This window comes from Dermacentor albipictus, chromosome 7, assembly GCF_038994185.2.
Source record: "Dermacentor albipictus isolate Rhodes 1998 colony chromosome 7, USDA_Dalb.pri_finalv2, whole genome shotgun sequence".
NCBI lineage: Eukaryota > Metazoa > Arthropoda > Arachnida > Ixodida > Ixodidae > Dermacentor > Dermacentor albipictus.
In genome coordinates this window covers 82,995,687-83,023,085 of record NC_091827.1, presented here as the reverse complement: position 1 = coordinate 83,023,085, position 27,399 = coordinate 82,995,687, and the positions used below count along the sequence as shown (strand labels likewise).

The 27,399-nt window shown below is 46.4% G+C and overlaps 1 protein-coding gene across 1 annotated transcript; it reads left to right on the top strand.

Annotated features, from left to right (window-relative positions):
• Window positions 1-7,099: 7,099 nt before the first annotated feature.
• On the top strand, window positions 7,100-26,916 carry LOC135907621 (beta-1,4-mannosyl-glycoprotein 4-beta-N-acetylglucosaminyltransferase-like). Its single transcript, XM_070522001.1, has 3 exons — window positions 7,100-7,543; window positions 22,031-22,093; window positions 26,767-26,916. The coding sequence occupies exons 1-3, from the start codon at window positions 7,100-7,102 to the stop codon at window positions 26,914-26,916; spliced, it is 657 nt and encodes a 218-aa protein (XP_070378102.1).
• Window positions 26,917-27,399: the final 483 nt, after the last annotated feature.

The window sequence follows — 27,399 nt, the reverse complement described above, 5'->3', positions numbered from 1 at the left end:
GAGACCCTGGTTCGATTCCCACCCAGCCCGTCTTGCAAGAGTTGAGCCAAAGCCACTTCTCCTCTGTCGTGACGTCACGGTGTCACGTGATTTCATGGCGACACCGCCGCGCCTGAGGAGCTGGGTTGAGCTCTCGTAATATGCTTCGCATAAAATTCAGAGAGCACAGGAACAAGTGTTCTTGTTGTTGTTGTTGTCCTGAGTGGCCGTGGCACATACCCACAGTGGGGGATTGGCCAAGACTCGGGCGGCTTAATTAGGTGCCTAAAATAATAATGATAACAAGGGAGTTAACAATTTGGGCGTGTGAGTTTAAAAGTAAACGTTTTGTGTTTGGAGAAAAAAAAAGGAAATAATCAGATGAAAACCGGGTATAAGATAATAATAATATTAACAATAATTAATAAAAGATAAGAAATAAAAGAAAGCTATGGTTGGGAGGGAGAACGATCAATCTAACATGGAAATCGATTAGTTTCAATGAGGTAATTTTGGATCGCCAAGCAAACATTTCTGTTGCTGAACCCAACAATGGAGGCTCCAAAAGATAGGATCACAGGCACTGATAAAGTCAGACCAATAGAGCGAAGCGGGATTTCGAGTAGCCGTTTTCTTATAATAGAAAAACGTCTGCAAGACAACAAGAAATGGTCGATTGTCTCCGCTTCGCCACAGAATGTGCATAATGGTGAGGGGACCAGACCAGACCTGTGGAGGTAGAAGTTCAATGCAGGTATACGGCAGCGCAGCTTCGTGAGGGACACTTCAATTTTCCGTGTTCGGCAAAAATCTCTGTTCCAAGGGTGCAAGATGTCCGTAATCCACAGAGTTAGTAATTGCGGAGCCTGATATTGACTGTATAATGATACTCCTGCGAAATCTAGCTGCAGTTACATAAGCAGTCAAAGGGCAGCAAGGAAGAATGGGGCCACTTATCGATGCCTTGGCTAGAGAGTCTGCAATTTCATTAATGATTAGTCCTTTATGGCCGGGCACCCAAATCAAACGCACGCTTCTCAAGTAACCAGGTACCAATGATTGAAATGTCCTCACCACGCGAGAATCACTAGAAGCAGTAAGGGATGAGCACAATGATAAAGAATCAGTAACTATCACGGCTGACGTAATTGATGGTCCTAATTTGCGTCATGCCAGCACCACGGCCATGAGTTCGGCTAAAAAAATTGGTATGAAATCTGGCAGCCGAAGAGAAAATGTCCAATCGAGAATCGGGGAAAATATTCCTACACCTGACTTTTCTTCACATTGTGAAGCATCTGTAGCAATTACAACATTTGTTTGAAGGTTTTTCAGGTGATCTGGTAATATACCGTCTAGAACACGGTGTGGAAGTAATTTTGCATTATTAGGAAAGATGTCATCAAATTGAATATCCGTGGCAACAGCTCTGTCGGTAATAGGAAGAACATCGCATATGCGCACGCCCAAAGAGTCAAGTAATTTTTGCACGAATATAATTTGCGGGTTATGTAGTCGCGGCCAGATGACATCGAAAAACAACGCAGGTTGTGAAATAAAGATTATTTGGGAATGACGCAGTGGTGATTCGTAAATCCTTAAGAACGTCTGCACCGTCAAAAGCCGGAACCTGCACGATAGTGGCAGAACACGGGATTCTAGATAAAGAATAGAATTTGCAACAAATTTAGGAAGACCTAAACACAGACGTAAGGCTTCTCTTTCTAAGAGGATTAGAGGACGGGACATGTAGGCTGGAGCTCCAGAGAAGAGCACGCAACCAAATTCTAATACAGGGCGAACGTACATACGATATATCATTAGGAGTGTATCTCTTCTCAATCCTATTCGACGACTGCTCAGCCTACGCAATATGCCAATTGCACGGGTACCTTTCCCAGTCAAATGATCTATGTGTGAGCGCCAGTTGAGAGAGGCGTTATAAATAACTCCGAGGTATTTAACAGATTCCACCTGTGGTATGTCTTGAAGGTGGTAAGACAATGAAATGTGCACTATATCACGTATCGGAAATACGAGAACAGCACATTTGCTGGCATTGAGGGTGAAGTGTCTAGCATCTAACCACCTCTCCAGATCATAAAGGTAAGTTTGCAGTCGTTGGTATAGCGTGCGGATGTCGTTTGCAGATGCAAAAAACGCAATATCGTCTGCATAAACATAAGTAGTTATTTCTTGATGACAAGGTAGTGTGCTCATGAGAATATTAAAAAGTACCGGGGAAAGAAATGAGCCTTGCGGTACGCCTCTCGTTTGTTTGTGTCTAGAAGAAGAAACGCCGCTTTCGTAGCAATAGAATTCTCTTTCACCTAAGAATGACCGAATCCACGCTACCATATACCCAGGAACACCACAGGAAGTTAGCCGATTGATCAATATAGTGTGCTCCACAGTGTCGTATGCTTTAGCGATATCGAGCATCACTAAAGCAGCGTATTGCTTATGACGTCGAGCGAGTTGTATTCCGCTTTCTAAGTCGACGTGGGCATGCCACATGGAGCAGCCGGCCCTGAAACCAATCTGACAGGGACTAAGAATAGAATTATCATTAATAAATTTCATGATGCGACGGTGAAGAAGCCTCTCAATGAATTTTACTACGTTTGATGTAAGCGCAATGGGCCTAATGTTCTCCAATACATACCTTACTTCTTGTTTCTTAAGCATCAATATTACCTTGGCAAGCTTCCAGTGCAACGGAATCCATGCATATTTAATTGAATAATTCACCAGGTCTAAAAGAACGTTAGGCGATTCATGTAACAATATTTTTAACATTGCATTTGTGACGCCATCAGGGCCAGGGGCTGAATTCGGTAAACATATTGCAGTCTCATTTAGTTCAGCTAAGGAAATTGGAGTAAAGTCATCCCAAGGACCCAATGTAGAATGAATAGCCGGAAGCCTGGCCGTAAATCGATTTTCTAAGCATTCGGCAATCCCTTCTAGGGAGGCGCTCAGTTCCTACGGGGTCAAAACAATTGAATCTAATGTTAAGGGTGTTGGTAGCACCTTCCTAGCACGAAGGAATGAAAATAAAGCACGCTTATTTTTTGAATTAGATAGGTAATCGTAATGTCTAATATCATATTCCTCTTTGGCTCGAATAACAGTACGCCTAAATACACCAGCATGAAACTGATAATTTTTCCAATTGGTCGGACACTGATTATGTAGAAGCATTTTCCAAGCGGCCTTCCTTTTCTGTAGTCCCGCGTACACTCATTATTCCACCAACGACAAGCGGTGCCTTTAGCCGAAGGGATGACAAATTCAGCTTGCTTCCGGGAATCCTCTAGAATTGAGCAAATGGTAGGAGCGATTTCCTTATCATTGGCATTGGCAAGTTTCGAAAGGGCAGAACGCAAGAAAGTCTTAAATTTCGTATGGTCCATAAATGTGCATGCCCGGTAATCTAATGATGTTATTTGACAATTGATTTCAAATGACACAGGAAGATGATCACTGTTGGTTGCTGATTCAACCGCTACCCACGACAAAACCTTGATGCCAGCGCTACAAAATGTCGAATCTAACACTGAACGGAAGGGTCCTCTAACAAACGTTACTTGTTCTGTGTTCTGACATGAAAGGTGACTATCAATAGTCCACTCCCAAAGTCGCTTACCACACAAATCTGTTTTGTGTCCCCACGACACGTGATGCGAGTTGAAATCCCCTACAAACAAAATTTCTTTTCTACATGCAGCCACAGCCGTATCAAGTTGACGTGTACTTTGCACACCGCTGGGGAAATAAGCATTTATAATTGAAAATGGATGGTATCCTGGGAGACATAAATCTATGGCCAAAATTTCACAGTCGCAGTCCATGATTTGAAAAGAAATTTTTGCCTTGTGACAAATTTTACTGGAAACAAGTATCATTAATCCTCCACCTCGCGAGTCTCTATCTAATCGGAAGGACCGAAAACCTTTTACATGAAAATTTTTCTCTGGTGAAAGCCACGTTTCTTGAAGAAGTAAGATATCTGGATCGAATTGAATAGATAGGCAAGATTAATCTGTTGAAGCTGAAAATATAGAACGACAGTTCCACTGCAGCACTTTCAACTGTCCAATGGTGTTGAACGCACAGCAGCGGCAACTGCCGCCTTTAGAATACTTTCTGTAAGCACAGGAGTTGGTTGACTCTTTTTTGATTTTGGTTTCATAGTTTTTGAAACTGGGGACCCCATACGTTTGGGAGCTCGAGTGTCAAGTTCCATGTCTGTGACAATAGCAGTGTCTGAATAAGAGGGCTCATCCTCGCGTGTTTGGACTAGCGGAGTAGTGTCTGTGGAATATTCTGCAACTGTGGAAGGTGTCTCTATCTCGTTGCTAGGCGTTCGAGGTGTGGCGTTAGATTCTGGGCACTGCATTGGTGTCCTAGTGGGCTGCATTATTTGCATCATGTGACTGGAAATTATTTGCGCTAAGCAATCAGAGAGACTGGATATCAATTTATCCATTGCTTTAGCCATTGCTTTTTCCACAGCAGAGTCAATTGCTTCCGAGAGGTTAATATCCATGCTTGGAGTGTTGCGCGCTGTAACACCAGAGTATCCGAAGGCCCTGTCTTTGATAACTGAAATTGCATCTCTTCGGGAGCAACGACGGCGGTCGATTATTTCAAGAATTTGTATTTCTTGAGCGCGAGCTGAGCAGTGCGAATAGTCCGCTGGGTGTTCTCCCCCACAGAGGCAGCACTTTGGAGATTGAGTAGAGCATTCACTTGAAGAATGACCATCCCCACAAGTGCGGCAACGCAAGCTAGACTTACATCCTCCTGCACTGTGCCCGAATCTTCAACAATTCTTACACTGGATTGGACGTGACGCAAGCGGCTCTACACGGAACACAAGAGGCCACACCTTTATTTAAGATGGACATGATGTGCCCACAAACGTTGCAATAACAGATTGTGTCGGAACCCTCTCGTTATTGGCCAGTCGATTGCAACGGTAGATGGCAATGACGCCTGCTGCGGATAGCTTGTCCAGGGTTTCAGTAGGACTTAATCGGGAGTCTACGCCCCGTACAAGACCCTTGGTGCACGCAAGGTGAGGCGGAATAAAAGCACTCACCGGGGCGGATGCGAATGAAGTGCAATTCAAGAGGTCTTCTACACAGGTCTGGTCGGGTGAACGACACACTATACCTCCCCGTCCGAACGCTCGCACACCAGTGATGGTCTGGAAGTGGCTAGACGTGGCCTCGAGTACCTTCTGGACAGCCTTTGGAATTGTGATCCTGATGGAACCTCCAGTGGTAGGCACAAGCGCCACAGGAATGGTGCTGACGCCACTGCAAAAAAATAAATCTATGGGCAATTCATTAGGTGGCAGGGATGCTGACCAGGCGGATCGCGCCTGGCCAGGAGAACTGGCCGACATCAGCTCAAGACGGCTGACGCAAGGAATGCCAATCAAACAGGGACTAAAATACGGTTATTGAGACACCTTAAACCACCCGATACTCAGCCAAAACGCCACTGCAGGTCAACGAAACGGTCACTCTGTCGAGGCAAGCAGGAACCAGGGACAACAGCGATGGCTTCTTTCGAACAGCGCTCGGCAAACAGCGAGCTGACGTCTCGGTTCTTCTCTTTCTTGACAGTGATGGCCTGCAGCCGCGGGAGTGTTCTTGGCGAACAAGTGTTCTGCCAAGGAGACACTTCGTCGTCATCTATCTAGTGGCCCAAACTGTTGTCTACGTGAAATGACAGTGCCAATCAATAGGCGGCACCCGCAAAGTGCGTGTGTGTTGCGGTAAGAGGTAAAGCAAGTTTCGTTTTGAAAGGAAGCTCTAACAGCTCCTAGTACGGCCGGCTTTTTTGCCACTTGTAACTAAATGGCATTATGATACAGGAAATAATTCATATTTTGAGGGATTGCTGACGAACGCTAAATATAAACACCCACTGTGCAATGTCATTGTTCAAGGAGACATACGTTAACTTATTCTCTTTTTATTGCTGGTACTCATTTAGAAGGCGCATTTATGCGCATTTAGTCCTCGAAAATAGGGACTTCTACAAAATGCAGTTGCCAAAATATACACGACGCGCACACGAACAGTCCGACGACAATCGACAGCTATGTACAGAGGGATGTTAGCGTACCTTTCTGAAGGTACCGCACTCTGCTCGGAAATATCAAGTGCGTCCTTCATTAAAAATCGTACTAGCCTGTGCGACCGGGCAAAACCGTTTGGCATTAACGAGAGATCAGGGAGCGCGGCACGCACGTTTCTTTGTTTTGAACTAGCAGAAAAAGAAAGCGCTAACGGAAAGCCATAACCTGAAGCTTGGTAGAACAAATGACAAGCAAAACAAATGATGCATGTCGCTTCCCACGCGCCGCCTAAGCATACCCGCAGCTGTGACGTTGCAGTAGACGGTCCTCGCCTGACATTCCCAGTACAGCCTCAGTCTTCATTAAAGCATGGGAAGAGCGAAACATATGTCATCACAAACTCCTCTGCGCCTGTAATGGACGTATCGTTTCTGCGAGACCCGTAGAGTCAATTCGAGCAATCTGCTTGATGTAACGGTGTACAGTTTGTCTGAATGTGCTTCCCCTGTGCGCTCGCCTTCCTGCGGATAAGCGATTAATCTAAAGGTAACATCGCGAGCGTAGCCAGTGACTGCCATGCGTCTCACGTTTAAAACGTTACTCACCGGATTGTGCTTGTTCAGCTTCGTTTATGCTACAATACTCTTCAGCCTTTTCCACCGGCACCACACAAGTACGACAGTGGACAAAAAGGTGGGCAAACAAACTTTTCACGGCGCCCTCAGTGCAAACAGGAAAGAGGATTTTCGCAGGATAGCTGTCAACGACGCATCAGAAATATCAGCAGACCTTTCCGCTGCAAGCACGAATGCCATAGTTCATGATGCGTATCAGGATGTAACCGAATGCTTTTCGGAAGGAACTATCTCAGGAACGAGAAGCTCGACATGCGTCTGCAAAAAGGGCTGGAATGGGCTGGACTGCTCCATTCCCGACGCCGTTTGGTTTACCGAAGCCTTCGAAATTTGGTATTCCATGGGCAATATTCGACGCCGTTCGAGGCCGCGCACTATAATCAGCGGAATGGTATTCAACCACGAGTTAGACCTTCTGGAAATCCGCGTAAAAGAGCTGGGCGATGCTGTCGACTACTATCTCGTTGTCGAATCAACTTACGCCTTTTCCGGCGTGGAAAAGCCACTCCACCTCCGCTCGAACTTGAGTGCCGGATTTCTGCGTGAGCATGCGCACAAGATTGTCCCGATATCGGTGGACTTCTACAACTACGACGATGGCAATCCGTGGGGCCCCGAAAACTACCTCCGTACATCCGTTTGGTACGAAGGTCACCGTCGTCTCAAGAACATCAGCGATGACGACCTTTTCATCATGTCTGATGCTGACGAGATACCTAGCCGAGACGTGGTGCTCTTCCTGAAACATCATGACGGATACGGTGAACCGATATTATTGAGCCTGCGATGGTTTATGTACGGCTTCTTTTGGGAGAACAGTGTGCCGGTGAATGTCAGTGGTGTGTGCACTGTAGCCTTTATGCGAGAAGTCTACGGAAACGACTCGCTGCGTCTCCGTTTGGAGACACCCTTTACAACCACTTACGTGAATAACATGTGGAACACGGGGACGTTCAGTGAAATGTGGATCATACAGGGCACATCACCACGATACGCAGGGTGGCATTGTTCATGGTGTTTTGAAGCGGAAGGCATACAGGTGAGAAAAGAAATTTCGCCGTAAAGTTTTTAAGGGGATGAGGTTTTTGCACTTTATAGATATGTTACTGCTCGAAAAATGTGAATATGAGGCTTTGTACTCTCAACACAGCAATCTTAATAAGGGAGAACTTTATCACTTTTCCATAGCTTCACGACACTGCTGGCTCTAAACAATTCTGTTACGAACCCTAAACTTCACCTTTAGATTAGTAAAGCTTATAGCAGACAACTTATTTGCCAGCGGCGACAGTTCTCCATATGATGCATTCGTTAGATTTTAGGTGGACTTGGCCTTTGCGAATTTTCATAAAAGGATTGCCACCTTCGATGACTGACCTAATCAAAAGCGAGGCACCATAAGAATTACTGCATTCTAATGATGTGAATCCCTGTCAATGCAGGCGACTGCAATTGCCGAGGTTGTCACAATTTCGTACGTCCGCGTCATCACAATCAACAAAGCGTACCACGGAAAGCAACCCTTGGAAAGACCAGTATGCATGTTAGCTGGCACGAAATTGTGCCATCATTACGTTCGAAGGCCATTTCGGTGGAGTGCAATTAGTATGTGAACGCCAAGTAGACCGAGACACACAACGCGGTAACTTTCAACAACGGACACCAAAAATCCTTCAACATGACGAATTACCAAGTGAAAATCTCGAAATTGTTCAGAAATTTTGACTGCATAATTGGACTGGCAGAATAAATCTGTCCTTAATTGCACACCGCCGACATGCTAGAACCAAGTTAGAACTTCTGCACACGTTTGTGAAGAAATAATGAACATATAGTGAGTTTGAAAGCGTCTCGTTCATGTTTTAAGTCACTGCTTCCACTCTGGTCTATTCATCCTTCGCAGGAAGGGAAATGGAAGTGGGGTGTCATGGTGAAGAATCTAGTGGATGGGAGGGCAATGTAGCCTTTTGCTTTCTCTGCTGTTACCTCGATTGTGAGGGAGCTTTTTAGGGATGGATAGCAATGAGCAAGTAAAATTCTAACATAAAACGGATGAAGGGTGGCGACGTCACCATAAGGCTTTGGGGTAGCCTTTCCCATTTTCAGTAGGTGTATGGTTGGTGCGCAAACGGTATTATCGACCACACCCTCAGCCATTGTTAGAAAATGGCGCATTCCCGAAGCACATGTGCTGCAATTTGTGGTGTTGCGCCTCGCTATAGAAAGAGTATTGAATTTCTCCAAGGAAAAAGATCCTCAGTGATGGTTCAACAGCCGTGTAACTTCGGAGGCACCGCGTGGTCTTTCTGCAGTCGTACCGAATGAAACAGGCGAAGCCCAGAAGCGTTTTAAGCAATTCACGGCGTTGTTCGAGACCATTTTCTTTTCTCTCGCTTGTCCTCCAGGAGGCCTTCTTTCTCGTCAGATTCCTTTTTGTAATTCTTGCAACAGGGCCCCTGTGCTCGGTTATCTGGTTTTTCTAGAAGCTTGGTGTGCTCTATACGCGAGGTGATGGCTTATTGACTATGGCGTTGCGCTGCTGAACAAGCGTTCACGAGGCCTAATTCCGGATGTGACGGCGGCGTCTGGATTGGGGAATAATGCGAAAACACCCTTGTACCGGGCATTGGCTGAACTTTAATGAGTCAAATAGCCGAAGTTATTTCACATGCCCCTACGGCATAAGTGACAATCAGACCTTGGTTTTCGTACGCAAAAACGCAGAATTTAATTAAATTTATTTAAAGTATGTGCGCTCATTCGTTGCCAGGTGTGTCTGCATTTGCGTGAGACCGTTTGAGATTGAAAATGTTTTCTTGGTGTCTCTTCCCCTTCAAAACAGCTTTTGGCTGTCGAATGTGTAAGTTGTCAAACGGAAAAAAAATGTTTTTCGCCTAGTCGGATCCATGGTAAGAGGAAGGTTACCAGCAAGGAAGCGCCTAATTTCTCTCCGAAATATGTGCCACCGTAAGCTGTTCGGATTCGAATCGACATTATCGCAGTACGAAATATGATCTACAAAACATGAGTATACGTTCCTCAACACAGTGAGCAACAGCCGTGGTCCCGGCAGAATTAACTGATAGAGGTTATTCCTATGGCAGCTGTGAATTTCTCGACAGTCGCACACCTGGACTAAAAACAAACAATTGATGCTTCAGATACATTGTCTTGATGCTTTCGCCAGGCCGACTGCCGATGTCTTTCTGTCATTTACCTTCTAGCCTCTTGTCCTGAGTGTCCTTTCGTTAAAGTGCACAGCACCGTATGCGCATTCTGGGCAGCTGCCCTATAATTAGCGCATACGATGTGAATCATTTCCACGTTTCATGTACGGTCTGGACCAAGTTGCCTGCTCTCTTGTGCCACATAAATAGCGCCGCATACCTAGTGGCCCAAACTGTTGCCTGCGTGGAATGATGGTAGCAAGCAGCAGCCGGCCCCCGCAAGGGGCGCTTGTGCTGCGGTAAGAGGCAAAGTAAGCTTATAGTTTTAAAAGGAAGCTGTGACTGCTCCTTGTATGGCCGCCTTTCTTGGAACACCTAACTAAAAGTACAAGAAATAAACCATACTTTGATTAATTGCTGACGAACGCGATATACAGGGTGTTTCACGTAACTTGGATTTGAAAAATGTGGTTAGCCGCAGCTGATTGAAACCAACTGCATATAGTTTACCGTCTTGTGGTGCTCCTTGGAATACTTTCTTTATAGTCCACTTAGACACCTAATTAACTAAGATGAATTATGTAATATTTTAATGCGCACTATCGGGTAAAGTACGCTTCGTTGCATTGTGAGAGTGTTAACAAATGACCGCGATCCAATATTTTCTGGCAACGTACATGCTGCGAGGTGGTTTTTTTCGGTTTTCTTAAAAAAAGCCACGAAGTATGAAGTAAGACCACGTGAGTGCGCTCCTGCGCTGTCGTACTACAGCGCTCTCAGTTACTGTTCATGCGAAAGAACCGTGCGCACGGACCGTGGCGAAGTAAACGGCCGCGGCTCCAGGCATCGGCTTCACAGTGCGCCATCACCTTTGACGGTGGGGCCGGGAAAGCAAGCGCCGTCGTTATTGATAAGTGATAGGCTCGATGCACCATTGATAGCGCTGAAGTACGATAGCGCACGAGCGCAGTCAACTGGTTTTATTTCGTATTTCGCGGGCTTTCTTTAAACGCCGAGAAAAATCGCGAGCATGTACGCTGCCCCGAAATGTTGGATCGGCCATATTGACATGCCCGCTACAACGTAACAAAACTGTCTGGGCCCTTAACTTCACAAACTAATTAAGTGGAATACGAAAAAATACTCTAAAGAGCGCCGCATGATGACAAACTATACGGCGTTGGTTTCATTCAGCAGCGGCTAAGTACGTTATTTGTTTTTTAATCCTTGGCACAAGTTACGTAAAACGCCCAATACAAGAACTGACTGTGCAATGAAAATGTTCACGCAGAGATACGTTAATTGGTTCTGCCCTTTATATTGCGGCTACTCATTTCAGAAACGTATTTGTGTGCATTTATTCGTTGCAGTAATGCACTGCGAAATGAAATTGTGGAGAGATACGCGACGCCCAGAAGAATAGTCCGTCGGCGATAAACTGCTATAGAAAAAGCGACGTGTACACAGGTTCTCGAACTTACAGAACTCTACTTTGAAATGTCAAGTGCGTCTAAATGTCATTAGACTGTGAGCCAGAGGAGGACGGTATGGCATTAACGAGAGCAGAAGCCGTGCGAGATCCGCTCATTGTGAAAATGCACGGTACGCATGTGTATCGTATTCATCATTATCATCATCATCATCAGCCTGGTTACGCCCACTGCAGGGCAAAAGCCTCTCCCACATTTCTCCAACAACCCCGGTCATGTACTAATTGTGGCCATGCCGTCCCTGCAAACTTCTTAATCTCATCCGCCCACCTAACTTTCTGCCGCCCCCTGCTACGCTTCCCTTCCCTCCGAATCCAGTCCGTAACCCTTAATGACCGTCGGTTATCTTCCCTCCTCATTACATGTCCTGCCCATGCCCATTTCTTTTTCTTGATTTCAACTAAGATGTCATTACCTCGCGTTTGTTCCCTCACCCGATCTGCTCTTTTCTTATCCCTTAACGTTACACCTATCATTCTTCTTTCCATAGCTCGTTGCGTCGTCCTCAATTTGAGTAGAACCCTTTTCGTAAGCCTCCAGGTTTCTGCCCCGTAGGTGAGTACTGGTAAGACACAGTTGTTATACACTTTTCTCTTGAGGGATAATGGCAACCTGCTGTTCATGATCTGAGAATTCCTGCCAAACGCACCCCAGCCCATTCTTATTCTTCTGATTATTTCCGTCTCATGATACCGATCCGCAGTCACTACCTGCCCTAAGTAGATGTATTCCCTTACGACTTCCAGTGCCTTGTTGCCTATTGTAAATTGCTGTTCTCTTCCGAGACTGTAAAACATTACTTTAGTTTTCTGCAGATTAATTTTTAGACCCACTCTTCTGCTTTGCCTCTCCAGGTCAGTGAGCATGCATTGCAGTTGGTCCCCTGAGTTACTAAGCAAGGCAATATCATCAGCGAATCGCAAGCTACTGAGGTATTCTCCATTAACTTTTATCCCCATTTCTTCCCAATCCAGGTCTCTGAATACCTCCTGTAAACACGCTGTGAATAGCATTGGAGAGATCGTATCTCCCTGCCTGACGCCTTTCTTTATTGGGATTTTGTTGCTTTCTTTATGGAGGACTATGGTGGCTGTGGAGCCGCTATAGATATCTTTCACTATTTTTACACACGGCTCGTCTACACCCTGATTCCGTAATGCCTCCATGACTGCTGAGGTTTCGACAGAATCAAATGCTTTCTCGTAATCAATGAAAGCTATATATAAAGGTTGGTTATATTCTGCACATTTCTCTATCACCTGATTGATATTGTGAATATGATCTATTGTTGAGTAGCCTTTACGGAATCCTGCCTGGTCCTTTGCTTGACAGAAGTCTAAGGCGTTCCTGATTCTATGCGCGATTACCTTAGTAAATAGTTTGTAAGCAACGGACAGTAAGCTGATCGGTCTATAATTTTTCAAGTCTTTGGCATCCCCTTTCTTATGGATTAGGATTATGTTAGCGTTTTTCCAAGATTCCGGTACGCTCGACGTCATGAGGCATTGCTTATACAGGGTGGCCAGTTTCTCTAGAACAATCTGCCCCCCATCCTCCAACAAATCTGCTGTTACCCGATCCTCCCCAGCTGCCTTGCCCCTTCGCATACTTCCCAAGGCTTTCTTTACTTCTTCCGGCGTTACCTGTGGGATGTGTATCGCATTAACGCGACCAGAAACAAAACACGCTAACAGAAAAACCGTAAAGACAAGCTTGACAGAAAAATTTGCAAGCAGAAGAAACGATGCATGTCGCTTCACATACGGCACCTAAGCATCCTAGCAGCACGCACCTTGCAGGAGGCGCCCATCTTCTGATATTCCCACTAAAGCCTCAATATTCGGAAAGGAATTCGATGACCGAAGCCTATGTCATCAGGCACTCTTTGATATGAGAAGTCAATCCGACAAATCTGCTTGACATGAAGGGGTGTATTGTGTCTGAATTTGCTGCCCGTGTGCGATCCCCTTCGCTCGGATCAGAGCCGATGAATTGAAAAGGGGCGATGTGCCCTGCGTTATGTGTAAATGTCATGAATCTCAGGCTTAGAACGTTACTGACCAGATTTTGTTTCTTCGGTGTCCTTTCTGCTCCAATACTCTTCTGCGCTTTCCACCTACACCCCACATGCAAGACAATGGACCGAAAGGTGAGAAAATAAGTTGTTCCCGGTGCCCTCTATCTGGCTGCCCTCTGTGCAACCAGGAAACAGGATTTTCCTGGAAAAGCTGTGAGTGACGCGTCAGAAATATCAGCAAAACTTTCTGCGGCAAGCATGAGTACTATACTTCTTCATGCGAATGATTTTCGGTATTTAGAATGCCGGGATGAGAGAACTCGACATGCGTCTGCAATAGGGGCTGGAATGTACTTGACTTCTCAATTCCCAACACCTTTCGGTTTAATCAAGCCTTCGAAATGTCGTTTTCCGAGTGTCTTATACGACGCCGTTCGAGGCGAAGCACAATAATCAGCGGTCTGATATTCAACACCGAGCTGGGCCTTCTAGACATTCGCGGCAAAGAGCTAGGTGATGCTGTCGGCTATTATCTCGTTGTCGAATCAACTTACACCTATTCCGGCATGGAAAAGACACTATATGTCGGCTCGAACTTGAGCGCCGGATATTTTCATAAGTGCGCGCACAAGATTGTCCCGATATCGGTTGACTTTACAAATATGACCGAGGTGATCAGTGAGCCCCCTGAAAACTACTTCTGCACTTCCGTCTGGTAGGAAGGTCACCGTCGTCTCAGGTACATCCGAGATGGCGACATTTGCATCATGTCCGATGCTGACGAGATACCTAGCCGTGACGTGATGCTCTTTCTAAAATATCATGATGGATACGGGGAACCGATGTCACTGCACCTGCGATGGTTTATGTACGGCTTCTTCTGGGAGAGCAGTATACCGATCGATGTGAATGGTGTTTGCACTGTAGCCTTTATGCGAGAAGTCTATTTCTGCAAACTACTTCTGCACTTTCGTCTGGTAGGAAGGTCACCGTCGTCTCAGGTACATCCGAGATGGCGACCTTTGCATCATGTCCGATGCTCACGAGATGCCTAGCCCAGACGTGATGCTCTTTCTAAAATATCATGACGGATACGGGGAACCGACGTCATTGCACCTGCGACGGTTTACGCATGGCTTCTTCGTGACGTAGTAGTTCTGCGGAAACCCGCAAGGTGGAGAGAAGTAATTAATGAAGGGAAATCAGACATCCACCCGTTCGTAGCAAAAGCTACAAAGGAAACCCATACGGGTTCCTCGAAAGAAAAGCATCAGAGTTGAAGAAGAATTCGTCCTGGCCCGGGACTCGAACCCGGGACTACCGCATTTAGGGGCAGCCGCTCTACCATCTGAGCTAACCAGGCGGCTAGCAGATGGCAGGGCGAAGTCGAATTTGTCGACAACACACGAAGCAAAGGCAAGTGTTTCACGTAGTAGTTCTGTGGGAACCCGTAAGGTAGCATCCACCCTTACGTAGCATTTGCTACGAGCGGGTGGATGTCTGATTTCCCTTTAATAATTATGGCTTCTTCTGGGAGAGCAGTATACCGATCGATGTATATGGTGTGTGCACTGCAGCCTTTATGCGAGAAGTCTATGGAAACGACTGGCTGCGCGTACGTTTGCTGAGAACATTTAGGCGGAAATATGTTTGAACAGGGGGACCTTCTGTCAAAAAGGGATCATGCAGGGCACCTCGCCAACATTAGGTCGGGTGACACTTTTCGTGCTGTTTTGACGCGGAAGGCACACAGGTGAGATAAAATATTTCTGCGTAAATTTTTAATGAGATAAGATGCACTTTATAGCTGCGTTGTTGCTAGAAAATTATGAATACGGGTCCTTGTGCTCTTAACACGGCAATGTTAAGAAAGCAGCAGATTTTCACTTTTCCGTAACTACGTGGCACTGTGGCACTGTTGACTCTACATAACGCTATTACAAAGCCTAATGTTCACATTTGAATTGTTATACCTTATAGCGCACAATTTATGTACCAACGGCGACAGTTCACTATATGACGCATTCCCTGCATTTCAGGTGGGCAGTGTCTCTGGGAATTTTCAGAAAAGCATTGCCATCTTCGATGACCTGCTTAATCAAAAGCGGTGCGCAATGACACTTAGTATATTGTAATGGTGCCAACGAGGGGGGCGGGGGTTGCAAAGCAGGCGGCTGCAGCTGCAGATGTCACAATTTCGCAAGTGCGCGTCGTCACAATCATGAAGCTGCACAACGGAGAGCAGCCATTGCAAATAGTAGTGTGCTTGCTAGCGGGCACAAGATGGTGCCACCAGTAAGTTGAAAGGCTACTTCCGCGAACCGGTACCAGTACGTGAACGCCGAGTAGCGCAAGGCAGACTCAAGGCGCTCTTTCAACAATGGTCACTTAAAAGCCTCACGGGCTGGTCACACGATACTCGACTCTCACACGTGTTATAAAGGGGACATATTTTGTGGCATGCAGAAAGAAGGTAGAGCACAATGCATGTGTTTCATTAACAGCGACCTTAATAGCTCGGCCGCCTTAAGAGGGAGCGTTAGCTCAGGCCAAACTCCGACGCGGCTTATTCAAATACATGTAAAACGCAAAAACGTGTTTCTGAGATAACCTCCTGACCGATTCTAATGAAGTTTGTTTCATTTGAGAGATAAAGTTAAATTCTAGTGATTGTTGTAAGCTGAATTTCGATTTAGGGCCTGAGTTTTATTAAAAATATTTTCAAATATTCGACCACCTGAAAAAAATAGAAGCATCAAGTTTACAAATTCAAAGTTCTTCATCAAGAACCGATATTGCGATTCTGTAAACGGCATCCATTAGATCATACAAAGCTGACAAATAAGGTGTGTCATTTTACATCTTACCTGAAATTTTTACGCTGGTTACAAGGGTTTTGGAAAAGCTGTTTTTTCATACTACTAATTTTCTTAGATTCATGTGTAACATATCAATTCCGTCGGTTTTAGGTTTACTATCGGATGCAATTCACAGAATTGCATTATCGTTTTCATTGTTGAGTTACATAGTTGTAAACTTTATAGCTTCGTTTATTGCAAATTTTTGATGGGGCCAATTTTCAATAAAACATTTAGGACCTAACTCAAACATTCGAAACCAACAGTCACTAGGTTATAAGCTTCTGTTTTAAATGCAACAAACCTCGTCAAATTTGGCGCTGTGGTTGCCGAGAAAAACGAATTTTCCTTTTACCTGTATGTAGATATGAGCACCGGAGCTAAAGCTTCCTCTTAAAAGGAACCTTTAGCTGGCACTAGTATTGGCTCTAGTATACGCAGCGAATCAAGTTTTTTGTTATCTGCAAATAATTGCATCTTGCTCGTGACGTGACTGTAAATATAATGGCCATAGTTAGCGGCAGCTATCAAGCGCAGTGGTAGCGCAGTGGTACCTGCCTCCCGAGCTAGAGGCCTGGGTTCGATCACGGTGGCAGCTGGGTATCTTTTCTTTTCTTTTCGATTTCCTGGCCATTGCTGCGACGGGCACTGCTGGCGGCAGACACCACCGCCAACCATTGGAACGACCCCATAACTGCGTACGCTGTAAAAATAAAAAAAAATCCATCTGGCATTTTACGTGTCGTAACCATGATGTGATCATCAGACAAAGCGTATTGGGGTACTCCGGAACAATTTTGGACCATCTAAGGTTCATTTACACCTGCAGCCAATGCACGGTGCACGAGTTTATTTTTTTTTGCAATTCGCACCCATTAAAATGCGACTGCGGTGGCCAAAATTCGACCCCGCGACCGCGGACTTAGCAACGGAACGCTACAGCCACTAAGCCACCACGGCGAAAGAAATGATAAGTGCCCAAACGCTAGCTACATAGAGAGTTGTTCAATGTAAACGTCTGTGTTTGCAGTGATGTAGACTGATGAACTAGGCACTTTGTTCTGATGGACTTATTGAAAGGTATGAGGATCATGCGCTTCTTGGAGGAGAGTTGGAGGCTGAAACAGTTGAGCGTGGCTGCTGACGTTGCAGTGATTTAGTGAAAGTGTAAAGAACTTTTAAGAACTGAGAGCCGGCTAATGGCATCGTTCATATTTCTGCTCTTACGCACCCTTATGATAGGCTGCAGATTGTGCTACGTGAAGAATTTCTACCGGAACTTTCCAGGATCGGGACATCCAATTCAGCTACGTACGGTTGGGATTCAGTCAATGAATCAGTCGCTCCATCTTCTTTTTTTTTGTCAACAATAAGAAATCAGGAGCTGCTCTCACTATGCAGATTCCAAGGGCAACAAACAACATGAATTTTAGAGCGTATCCTCAAAATCTTTCTCTCGCCGACGATTCAGTGCGACGTTTTTACGCACAGTCTCTATTCTGCTTTTTAAAGTATTTGAAGGCGGCTAGCACCTACACAATTAGTTTCCTTGATTTCGGTCCTGTCTGTCGCTCGTGAAATTTTTACGATGCGTTAAGAACCCACGACGCGAAATTTTCTCACCAAATCACGATCATTTCATCGATACAGGCTTTCTGTCGGCTCATCGATGCGCATGCGGGTCCACGATCGGCATTTTGATAAGTAGCAGCCGCGCACTCTTTTTTTTTACGGTCCTTTCTCTTCGGCTTAATTTATTCGCCATTGGAACACAATATTTTTAGCTACTAGCTGTTCTTTTGCACTTCGAGGCTTCGTATTGCTGAGCCCGCCGTGGTTGCTTAGTGGCTGTGGTGTTGAGCGGCTCAGCACGCGATCACGGGATCGAATCCTGGGCACGGCGGACGAGTTTCGAGGGAGGCGAAATACGAAATCACCCGTGTATAAGATTTAGGTGCCCGTTAAGGAATTGAAGTAGTCGAAATGATTCCTGAGTCCTCCCCTATGGCACGCCTGATTATGAGATCGTAGTTCTGGCACGTAAAATGCCATATATAGTTTTAATAGGGGAACATGAAATGCCATAGATGTAGTTCATAAACTTGAAATGTAGCGGCGCTTCTTTCTGTAATATCTTTCAAACTACTTTTCTAAATGCACGCAAGAAATTTATCGGCGTCAATAAGTACGACAGCGGGCAAATTTGCATTGTTTCTGTCGGTGTATGATAGTTATGTCTCCCTCTATAATGCTTCAATGTTTTCTGAATGGTGTCTCGTAATGTTTCCACGCTCACAAGAATTTTCAGCGCGCGGATGTAACTTTGCTCATTGGTTTGTTCTCATGTCAACCATGCGTCTTGAAAAAATTGCTTAAAGAACACACTGTTATTGCGATGGACAAGCTTTCAAACGACTACATCTATATAAATGTCTGTGAGGCGTGATCAGTCCGCTTCCAATGGCAACAAAAAAGATTTGCAAAAGCCAGGGAAATTCACATTTTTTCAACGTGTTTCCACTGCCTTCACTCAACAATGTTCTAAAAAAAAAAGGAACTATACATAGACGTTCTACCATATGTGCTGTTGACATCGTCACTACACAAATGGTCTAATAGTGCAAAATATATCCTATTCATCCATGAAGCAATTTCGGTTTCATTTTTCGCCTGTGCCAATTTTTCATCAACTGCATTTGCTTGGTATACAATTTTCACAGGCTAAAAGATAAAGGAAGGCTCTATAAGAAACTAGACCGCCACCCTTTCTTGCGTGACGGAGCTATGCGAAGAGCATATAGGCTTCTAAAAGGTCACAGGAACGGTTGCCCCGTGCGGCCTATTCTGTCTTCGCTTGAGTCACCCACAATCGGCTTGTCAAGGTTTTTGGTAAAAATTCTGAAGGCGCTTTTCGTATGGAATACTTTAAGGTTATGAATTCGAAGGGATGTGTTAGCAGGGTGCACGGTAAGATCAGCTTCACGATGATGAGGTTGTGGTGCGTTTGATGTCATGTCCTTCGTCACGAACGTACGATCCCCTTAGGTGCACATGTTATGAGAAACGCCTGAAGGATGACTGCACATCAGAAACAAGCACTTCATTGCTTGATGAACGCATCGTGATATTTCTTAGCTCTGTTTGAATCTAGCCTTCTTTACGTTCGCTAGGGCCATTTACCAGTCCTGTGGCATTTGGCGTCAGGTGCATGACATGCGAATTTTTCTTCTGCATTGTCACAAAAGTGCCGTCCATGTAGCGGCAGTACATTCCAATGGGGAAGCGCGAAGAATTCATCAGTTAGCTTTCTGCGTACTCCGTTAACAGGTCAGCATGGGTTATCAATACGGGAATCCACTTCGGCCGACCCTCTATCTATTCGGTATTTCTATATATCAGCGTGAAAAATGACGGCAAAACGAAATGGTTAGAACAAAAAGAAAAGGAAGGCTCTATGAGAAACTAGACCGCCATCCTTTTTCGCGTGAGGGAGCTACGCGAATAGCATATAAGCTTCTAAAAGGTGACAAGAAGAGTTGGATCGTGCGGCCTATTCTGTCTTCAGTTGAGTCACCCACAAACGGCTTGTCAAGGTTTCTGATAAAAAATCTGAAGGCGCTTTTCGTATGGAATACTTCAAGGTTATAAATTCGAAGGAATGTGTTAGCGTGGTGCGCGGTAAGATCAGCTTCGCGATGACGAGGTTATGGTGCGTTCGATGTCATGTCCTCCTTCAGGAACTTGCGATCCCCTTACGTACACATGTTATGAGAAACGCCTGAAGGATGACTGCACATTAGAAACAAGCACTTCGCTGCTGGTTCAATACATCGTGATATTTCTTAGCTCTGTTTGAAGCTAGCCTTATTTAGTTTGGCCGGAGCCATTTACCAGTCCTGGGTTCTTCCCTTTCTCTCTTGCCGTCATTTTTCCTGCTTATATAAAGAATTCACGAACAGATAGAAGGTCGCCCGATGTGGATTCCCGTATCGATAACTTTAGCTGACCTGTTAATGGAGTATGCAGAAAGTTCATAGAAGACGTCTTTACTCTTGCCTATCGGAATGTATACTGCCGCTACACAGATGGCACTTTTGTCACAGTGCAGAAGACAAATTCGCATGCCACACACCTGTCGCCTAATGACGTCTACTCAACTGTTAGATTTACGTGCGAGACAGACAGCAGTGGCAGTTAACCTTTCCAGTTTCCAGATGTGACAGTACGTTGGGGCGAAAGGTATCCGGTTAACGCAGCCGTCTTCCGCAAAGCCTACGATAGTGGGAGTGTGGTGAGGCATGACTCGCACCACCCTGCACAGCCTAAGCTTGTGATGTCACACGCACGTAGGTCCCTCTGTGACGTCTGTCGTCGATTGACCTCCTATAGTCGCATGGACTAACAAAAACTGGCTGTGGCTTAGCTAAGGTTAAGCCCAGGATGCGAAACATACTAGCCTTTAATTTAACGCGACAGCGTTAAGGAGCTCGTGTAGCAGAAAAGCCGGTGTCGTCGGCGTCGGCTCAGGCGTACGGCGCTTGCTCAGGAGCACATTTCGTTGTCGCGCCGAACGCTGCGTTGCTCGACGCTCACCGCGTCCGATGCGGGGCGCGTAGTCGCTGCGCCGCAGCAAAGCTACCTAGAAACAGTCTCTGTAGCACGCCGCAACCTTCGCTTCTCATTCCAACGAGCAGCTCTGTCTCCAGGAGGCATCTCACCTCGCGAGTGTCTAGCAGAGGCAAGCGCAGCTGCTTATATACCACCGCGACGCCGCGAGCGACGGCGCGAGTTGGAGCCCCGTTTGTCCTCTGTCGTGACGTCACGGTGTCACGTGGTCAGCCTTGAAGGCGACACCGCCGCGCCTGAGGAGCTGGGTTGAGCTCTAGTAATATGCTTCGCATAAAAATTGGAAGACGCTTATGATTCGCCTTTACGAGTGGAACGCGATAGCGTTCAGAGATCCCTGACTGCTTCTCACGCTTCGCGGCAACTAGCGTATGTAGTCGTAGTGTTTACCGGGAAACGCTAGCCGCGAACGCTGTGCACAGAGGCGCGCTTTCTCGTAGAGACGCCGCTTCTAGCATGCGCCGCGATGCGACGGAGGTGAGCGCCAGCGGGAGGTATTGCAAGGAACCTGGTAGCGCGCCGCTCCGTGGTCCCTAGGAGACCCCGACGCTGGTGCGCGCTAATGGCGGACGCCGCGCCTTGTTTGTGAATGGTAGAAATGCTGGAAAATGTGTGTGTTTCACCTTTCGCGTAACAGAATTATGTTTTGTCGTATAGGGGCTATAAAATCCCAGGGTTCTCATGTCTGTAGGTTGTACGTAAGTCATAGTTTACGACTTTTCCACATATTTTAGCTTGAGAAATTCAATTATTTCAGTGAATTTCTTGAGTTAAATAAACGGCCTGGGCATGTGTCGTTCAAAAATCTTTTTGCCGAAACGATGTCGAAGTTGGACGCGGGACGCCAACGCCACACCGACATCATTAGCAATAGGTGCCTGTTCGGGGTTCTGTACAGAGGCTGGTTTTAGCGTAGGCTTTCAGCAGATGGCCCAAGCTTTCTATTCCCGGCCTACTTCTGCTGTTATGCAGGATCGCGTCTCGGAGGCGTTCATTGTGGGATGACGTGTACGGCAGGGGGATCCTCTCTCTTCTCTCCTCTACGTGCTCACTTTTGAACCACTTTTGCAGAGGTTGTCCGGTGACAGAAGAATTGGCAGGTACCTACTCCCACCATGTTCCCCTCTGGTTGCACTCTTTGCCTGTGCGGATGACTTGTAGGTTGTCATCCCGAACGAAACATCAGCTTGCACCGTCTTGGATGTCATGGACAGTTACTGCGGGGTGAGTGGTGCAAGTTTGAATAGGTCGAAAAGCCCAGCCATTTACTTCAACTCCACTCCGTCCAGCCCGCAGCCCGTTTATGATCTTCCCGTGAAAACGCGGTGGCGCTTTCAAGGTTTCTTATTCGATCCAGGAAGTCTGTCTTCTGAAAATTGGCAGCAGGCTAAGGAGGGGCTTGAAACCAGGATTCAGGAATTCAGCGCGCTGTCAGGTCCACTGACGGCTCGAGCGACAATTCTTCGCTCATTTCTGTTTTCCTTCCTTATGTACGTGGCGTGTCTCTCCTGTTCCAAACCGAACCAAGCTTATCTCGGAGAGGGTCCACTTTCGTTCCCTCTGTAACGAGACAACTGGTTTTGTAGGTCGGCAGGTGCTTAAGTTGCCCAAAAATAAGGGAGGCCTCGGAATTCTCGACTTGGGCATCATGATTACTGCACTCCACGTGAGGCGGACCCAGGTCGCTCTTAACTAGGATATGCCCCTGACTCGAAGCTTTACTTCATTTTTCTTAGTACCCGACTCCGCGTGTTTTCGCAAAGCACAATTTCCCAATGTGTGCGTGACTCAGGTTCACCGCCAACCAATTATGCGGTGGCTGCCAAGTTCTCTAGAATGCCTCAGCAAGGTTCACCCTGGCATCGATGTAGTTTCAACTCCAATCCTGGATATAGTTGATATCTTCAGCCCAGGTCTCCCCCGCATTGCTAAAGGTACAATTTGTCAATCCACAGGTCAAGCTGGTAGCTCATTACGGCTGGTTTCATCGCGCCAGACGAGCTACGTTCATGTAGCGCGTGGCGCGAGGATGCGTGCCGATGAGTTACAGGCGCTTCACAGCCACCTCGGCTCGTGGAGTGTATCCTTTATGTGGTGGTCCTGAGGATTCGGTTGATATCATTGCGCAGCGTTTGCTTCCTGCAGGTCGCCTCCAAAGGATTGCTATTTTCTTTAATCTGCTTGTGTTCCATATCAGAGTGTTAAATTTTTGCACCCATTGCGCAATCAGACGATCAACCAGTTCGTGCTTATTCTTGTCGTGTGCTCATACCAAGTTATGTTGGCATGATGCGAGGCGTTGTTCGGGAGACGGGCGCCAGGCCTTCAAGAAGTGCTTGCGATAGCACAGAAGGAGGTCAGGTTCCATCTTATCCGGGAGCGGAATCACCCGGGCGACAAGAAGTTTCTTGATGTTTGGGTTCATTCTGGCCCGATTTATTGATCAGTCAAGTGGAAAGCTCCCCTTTAAGTTATGATGCATGCTCCAAAAGTCGCTAGACTTAGCCTTGTGTGCCAGTCCATCCACAGGGTTTTGTTTGACTCAGTGAAACCCAGAGCCGAAGCCGGTCGTGGAGCATCCTCGTTTGGCCGCCTGCTCTGCGGATGCTTTTGGTAGTCTCCATAGTTGTATGCCTTGACCTCTTTTATGCTAAGGCAGTCCGAGGGCCTGCCAGGCTCGTGTCCTGCAAGACCGACATTGCTGTTTGTGTGTTCAGTGCAGTAACTCAGTTGTGCTGCACCACAGAAGCCCCCTTGTCCGGAATAACTATTTGCCCGAACGGAATGCCCCCGCCCAATCAACCCGGGTAGAAGGGGAGCGCCGGGGTCAATGTACCGAATTATGTTGGGTTGATGAGTACATGTTAGCTCTGGCACGCGGCACTTCCGGGTGGCTAGTACCCTTGCTATCTGACAAGGGCACCGCATTTTCTGCGACACGGGCTCCTTCACGCTATTGCATTACCCGCCGTTTGGAAGAAACGGAATTAACCAGAGTGCTTTGTCTACGATACTGTCGTGTGTCCCCGATCTCGGGGGGTGCGGATATTACTAGAAATGGGGTTGGGAGACGCAGAGCAACACAACAAACATACCTTAATTACACACGAAACTCTAAACCTAATTGACTCAAAATGAAACTCAATGAAGGAATGGTAGCACTTTTTATATAACCTGGACATGTCCTTATCCTCGTGCACGATAATTCTAGGCGTTCTCTATGGAAAAGTCAGGCAACCCTAGCCTTTTGCTGCGCCGCTACTTCTTCGAGTGCTGACGAAACGCCCCGGGGAGAATCGTACGTGCTGGTCTGCCTCTGAAGGGGCATCCTTCCTGGAGTGCCCAGCAGCAGGTCTAACGAGCCTCGCTCGAACGTCGCCGAGATCGACGGCCACACCTAGGACCGCCAGCGTCACGGACTTGACCGAACTGCGATGGCACCTGTCGCCAATGCGACGCTGACGCTACAAGCTTCTTGGCCCAGAACCACGTCGATAATGCTGGAGCGTCGCTTCTCCTTCGATCGCAGCTCGGGTTACGATCCTTGAGGACTCGTGACGTTCGGACCGATACGTGCCCATCGTCTTCTTCTTTTCTGACCCACGTGCCTTATACATATTACAGATACACTAAGCCACATGCGAAGTATTCGCAGCATCACAGCTGAAGAGTCGGCTTCACATGCTTGCATTCCATATTTTCGTGGTTCATCTGACGCTGTGCTCAGAGCTTTGCGGCTGTTAGGCGTTCGAACTGTATTTAAAACCATGTACAAACAGACTGACGTACGGGGCATCAACCTGGAGCTTACGAAAAGGGTTCTACTTAAATTGAGGACGACGCAACGAGCTATGGAAAGAAGAATGATTGGTGTAACGTTAAGTGATAAGAAAAGAGAAGATTGGGTGAGGGAACTAACGCGAGTTATTGACATCTTAGTTGAAATCAAGAAAAAGAAATGGGCATGGGCAGTACATGTAATGAGGGGGGAAGATAACCGGTTGTCATTAAGGGTTACTGACTGTACTCCAAGGCAAGTGAAGCGTAGCAGGGGGCGGCAGAAAGTTTGGTGGGTGGATGAGATTAAGAAGTTTGCAGGGACAACATGGCCACAATTAGTACATGACCTGGGCAGTTGGAGAAATGTGGGAGAGACCTTTGCCCTGCAGTGCGCGTAGCAAGTTGATGATGAAGGTGATGATGACAAACAGCCTAACATTTTTCCGATGCCGAAAGCCCGCACGCCACCGGATGAACAATGCTGTGTCGTCTACAGGATGGACTGCTCGGACTTCAACGCCAGTTACAATGGCGAGACTGGGTGGCAACTTGATACACTTATCAACGAGCACATGAACGGCGTCACGAAGACAATTCTTGAAACACGGGCAAACACAGAACTGCTGGAATATTGCTTGACAAATGGACGGGTGTTTTTGTTTGTGTTAATGTTAAGGCGTTCGCGTAGAAGCAATGATGGGGCCCGAGAAAATGCGTAGAATCATAGTTTTTACGCCATGATTGGTTTGCTTGTAATAATAACTTTGGCCCCCTGCCAGATTTTTACGGCTGTTTCGTAGATAGATGGGATGCGAAAGGGAAAAAATTCTCATCCATTCGAGTCGTAGCAGCAACTTTCAAAGAAAAGACAATATCGGTTTCTCCTGTACTTTCCGACATGATCTATCTGACAAAGCAGAAATGCTTTGTCATGTATTCTGCTCTTAATGGAATACTTGTGTACAAACGATTCCCACAGCATATGTGGAAAATCCTCCGTGTTTTCTTTTTTTCTTGTTTTGAAACGTTGCAACGTAACGCCAGTGCAAAGATGGAGACAACTATCAGAGAGCCTATGACGGCTGTCATTGACATTCCATCGTTACTGCGGTTAGCATTCAACAGCATACTAACCCTGCTTTGGTGTGTCGCTGAATAACCGCTGTCGGGTTGCAACTTGTATTGAGTGGTTACACGCCCACCCCTCTCCAATTATCGAGAGTGGATATAGACTAAAATAAATAAGGCAGGAAAGAAATATTCAGTAGCATATGTGGCCCCGAAAGACAACATGGTCTACTCAGTATGTGTTACAGAGTATGTGCTCATTCTTGGCCAATGACCCAAAATAGATCTGCAGTCGAGTAGACAAGTAAGACTAGAGCGTTGAATAGCACTGGATGTGGGTAACTGCATATGTACATGAATATACAACTTGGGTCACTGGAAGTGTGACCATTATTAGTCAATGCCTTCGAATTGGTAGAGAGAGGGAAAGACAAATGGGATAAGAAAGGGAGGGAGTTTACTCGGGTAGGATTTCGGTTGCTGCCTTGCACTGTTGGAAGGGTATGGGGAAGTGAAAGATGGAAAGAAAAGCATAGGGAAAAGCAAACTTCCCAAGAAAATATATAGAAGGTCGTGAATATCTATGAGAATTGGTCTCTGCACTATGCCACTCGAACGTAAAAATTTCAAGAGTAACTTGATTGTCTTGTGATGCGACGACTGTATGGGTCAGCGTTCCGGGTCTGTCTGCTCCAAAAGTGGACTGTTGTCAAAACGCGCCAGTGTAGTTGTCAGTGACTGATTGTGTGCGCTGTATCGATGCAATGATAAAGAACATGTTTCATAGTTTATTCGTCGCCGCAGTAGTCACACGTTGCACTATTCTACCTTCCCATGCGGAGAGCCAACGACTTCGTAAGCGTGACGCCAAGCCACAGTCGTCGAGGTACCGTTGTCACGGCTGGGGATAGTGCAGTTGGAGGATAAAGTTGCAGACAGGGGTCACGTTGATGCAGACGTGTGAGCTGGAAATTCGGTGTTTTCTTCAAGGATTGTAAAATGTCATATGCAAGTACTCGAGATATCGCTGCTGCATGTGTTCTTGACAGTGGGATCGGTTCCTGCACAGCGTCTTTATGAAAAGATCTAGTAGCTTCATCGGCCTGTCCTTTGCGTACTACGCCATAGTGGTCTGGGAGCCCCTGATGAGTGAAGTCGTGTGCTTACTGGACAAGGCGAACAAGGAACTCTTGTATTGATGGCACCAGTTGTTCACAGGGTCCGCGGTGTAAGGCGGAAGGCAAGAAATGTAGAGCTGTCTTAGCGTAGCTGAAAACGCTTTATTTTTTAGGTGGTTTCTCGAATTATACTTAGGGCGCGACGAAGAGCAGCAAGCTCCACGGCTGTCGACTGTCTGATGCGATGTTTCGAACTTCAAGCTGGTGATTTTCGCAACAAGAAAATCGCTGATCCTGCAGAACCCTCCACGGTGGCTGAACCATCAGTGTATATACTGTTGTGATCATTGTATTGCTTGCAGAGCAAGAGCAGTAAAGGTTACTTGAGAGCTGATCAATGTTGTGCCTTCGTTCGAATTCCTCCTAGTGTCAGTTGAACTTTTGGCTGAGGAACAGAATGCTCACTGCAGCTGTGTAATATAACGGGAGGTATACCCACTATGGCACTACCGTCTGGCAAAAAGAGGCACGTGGTCGGTCTTGAGGCAGTGAGGTGAGCTAGTA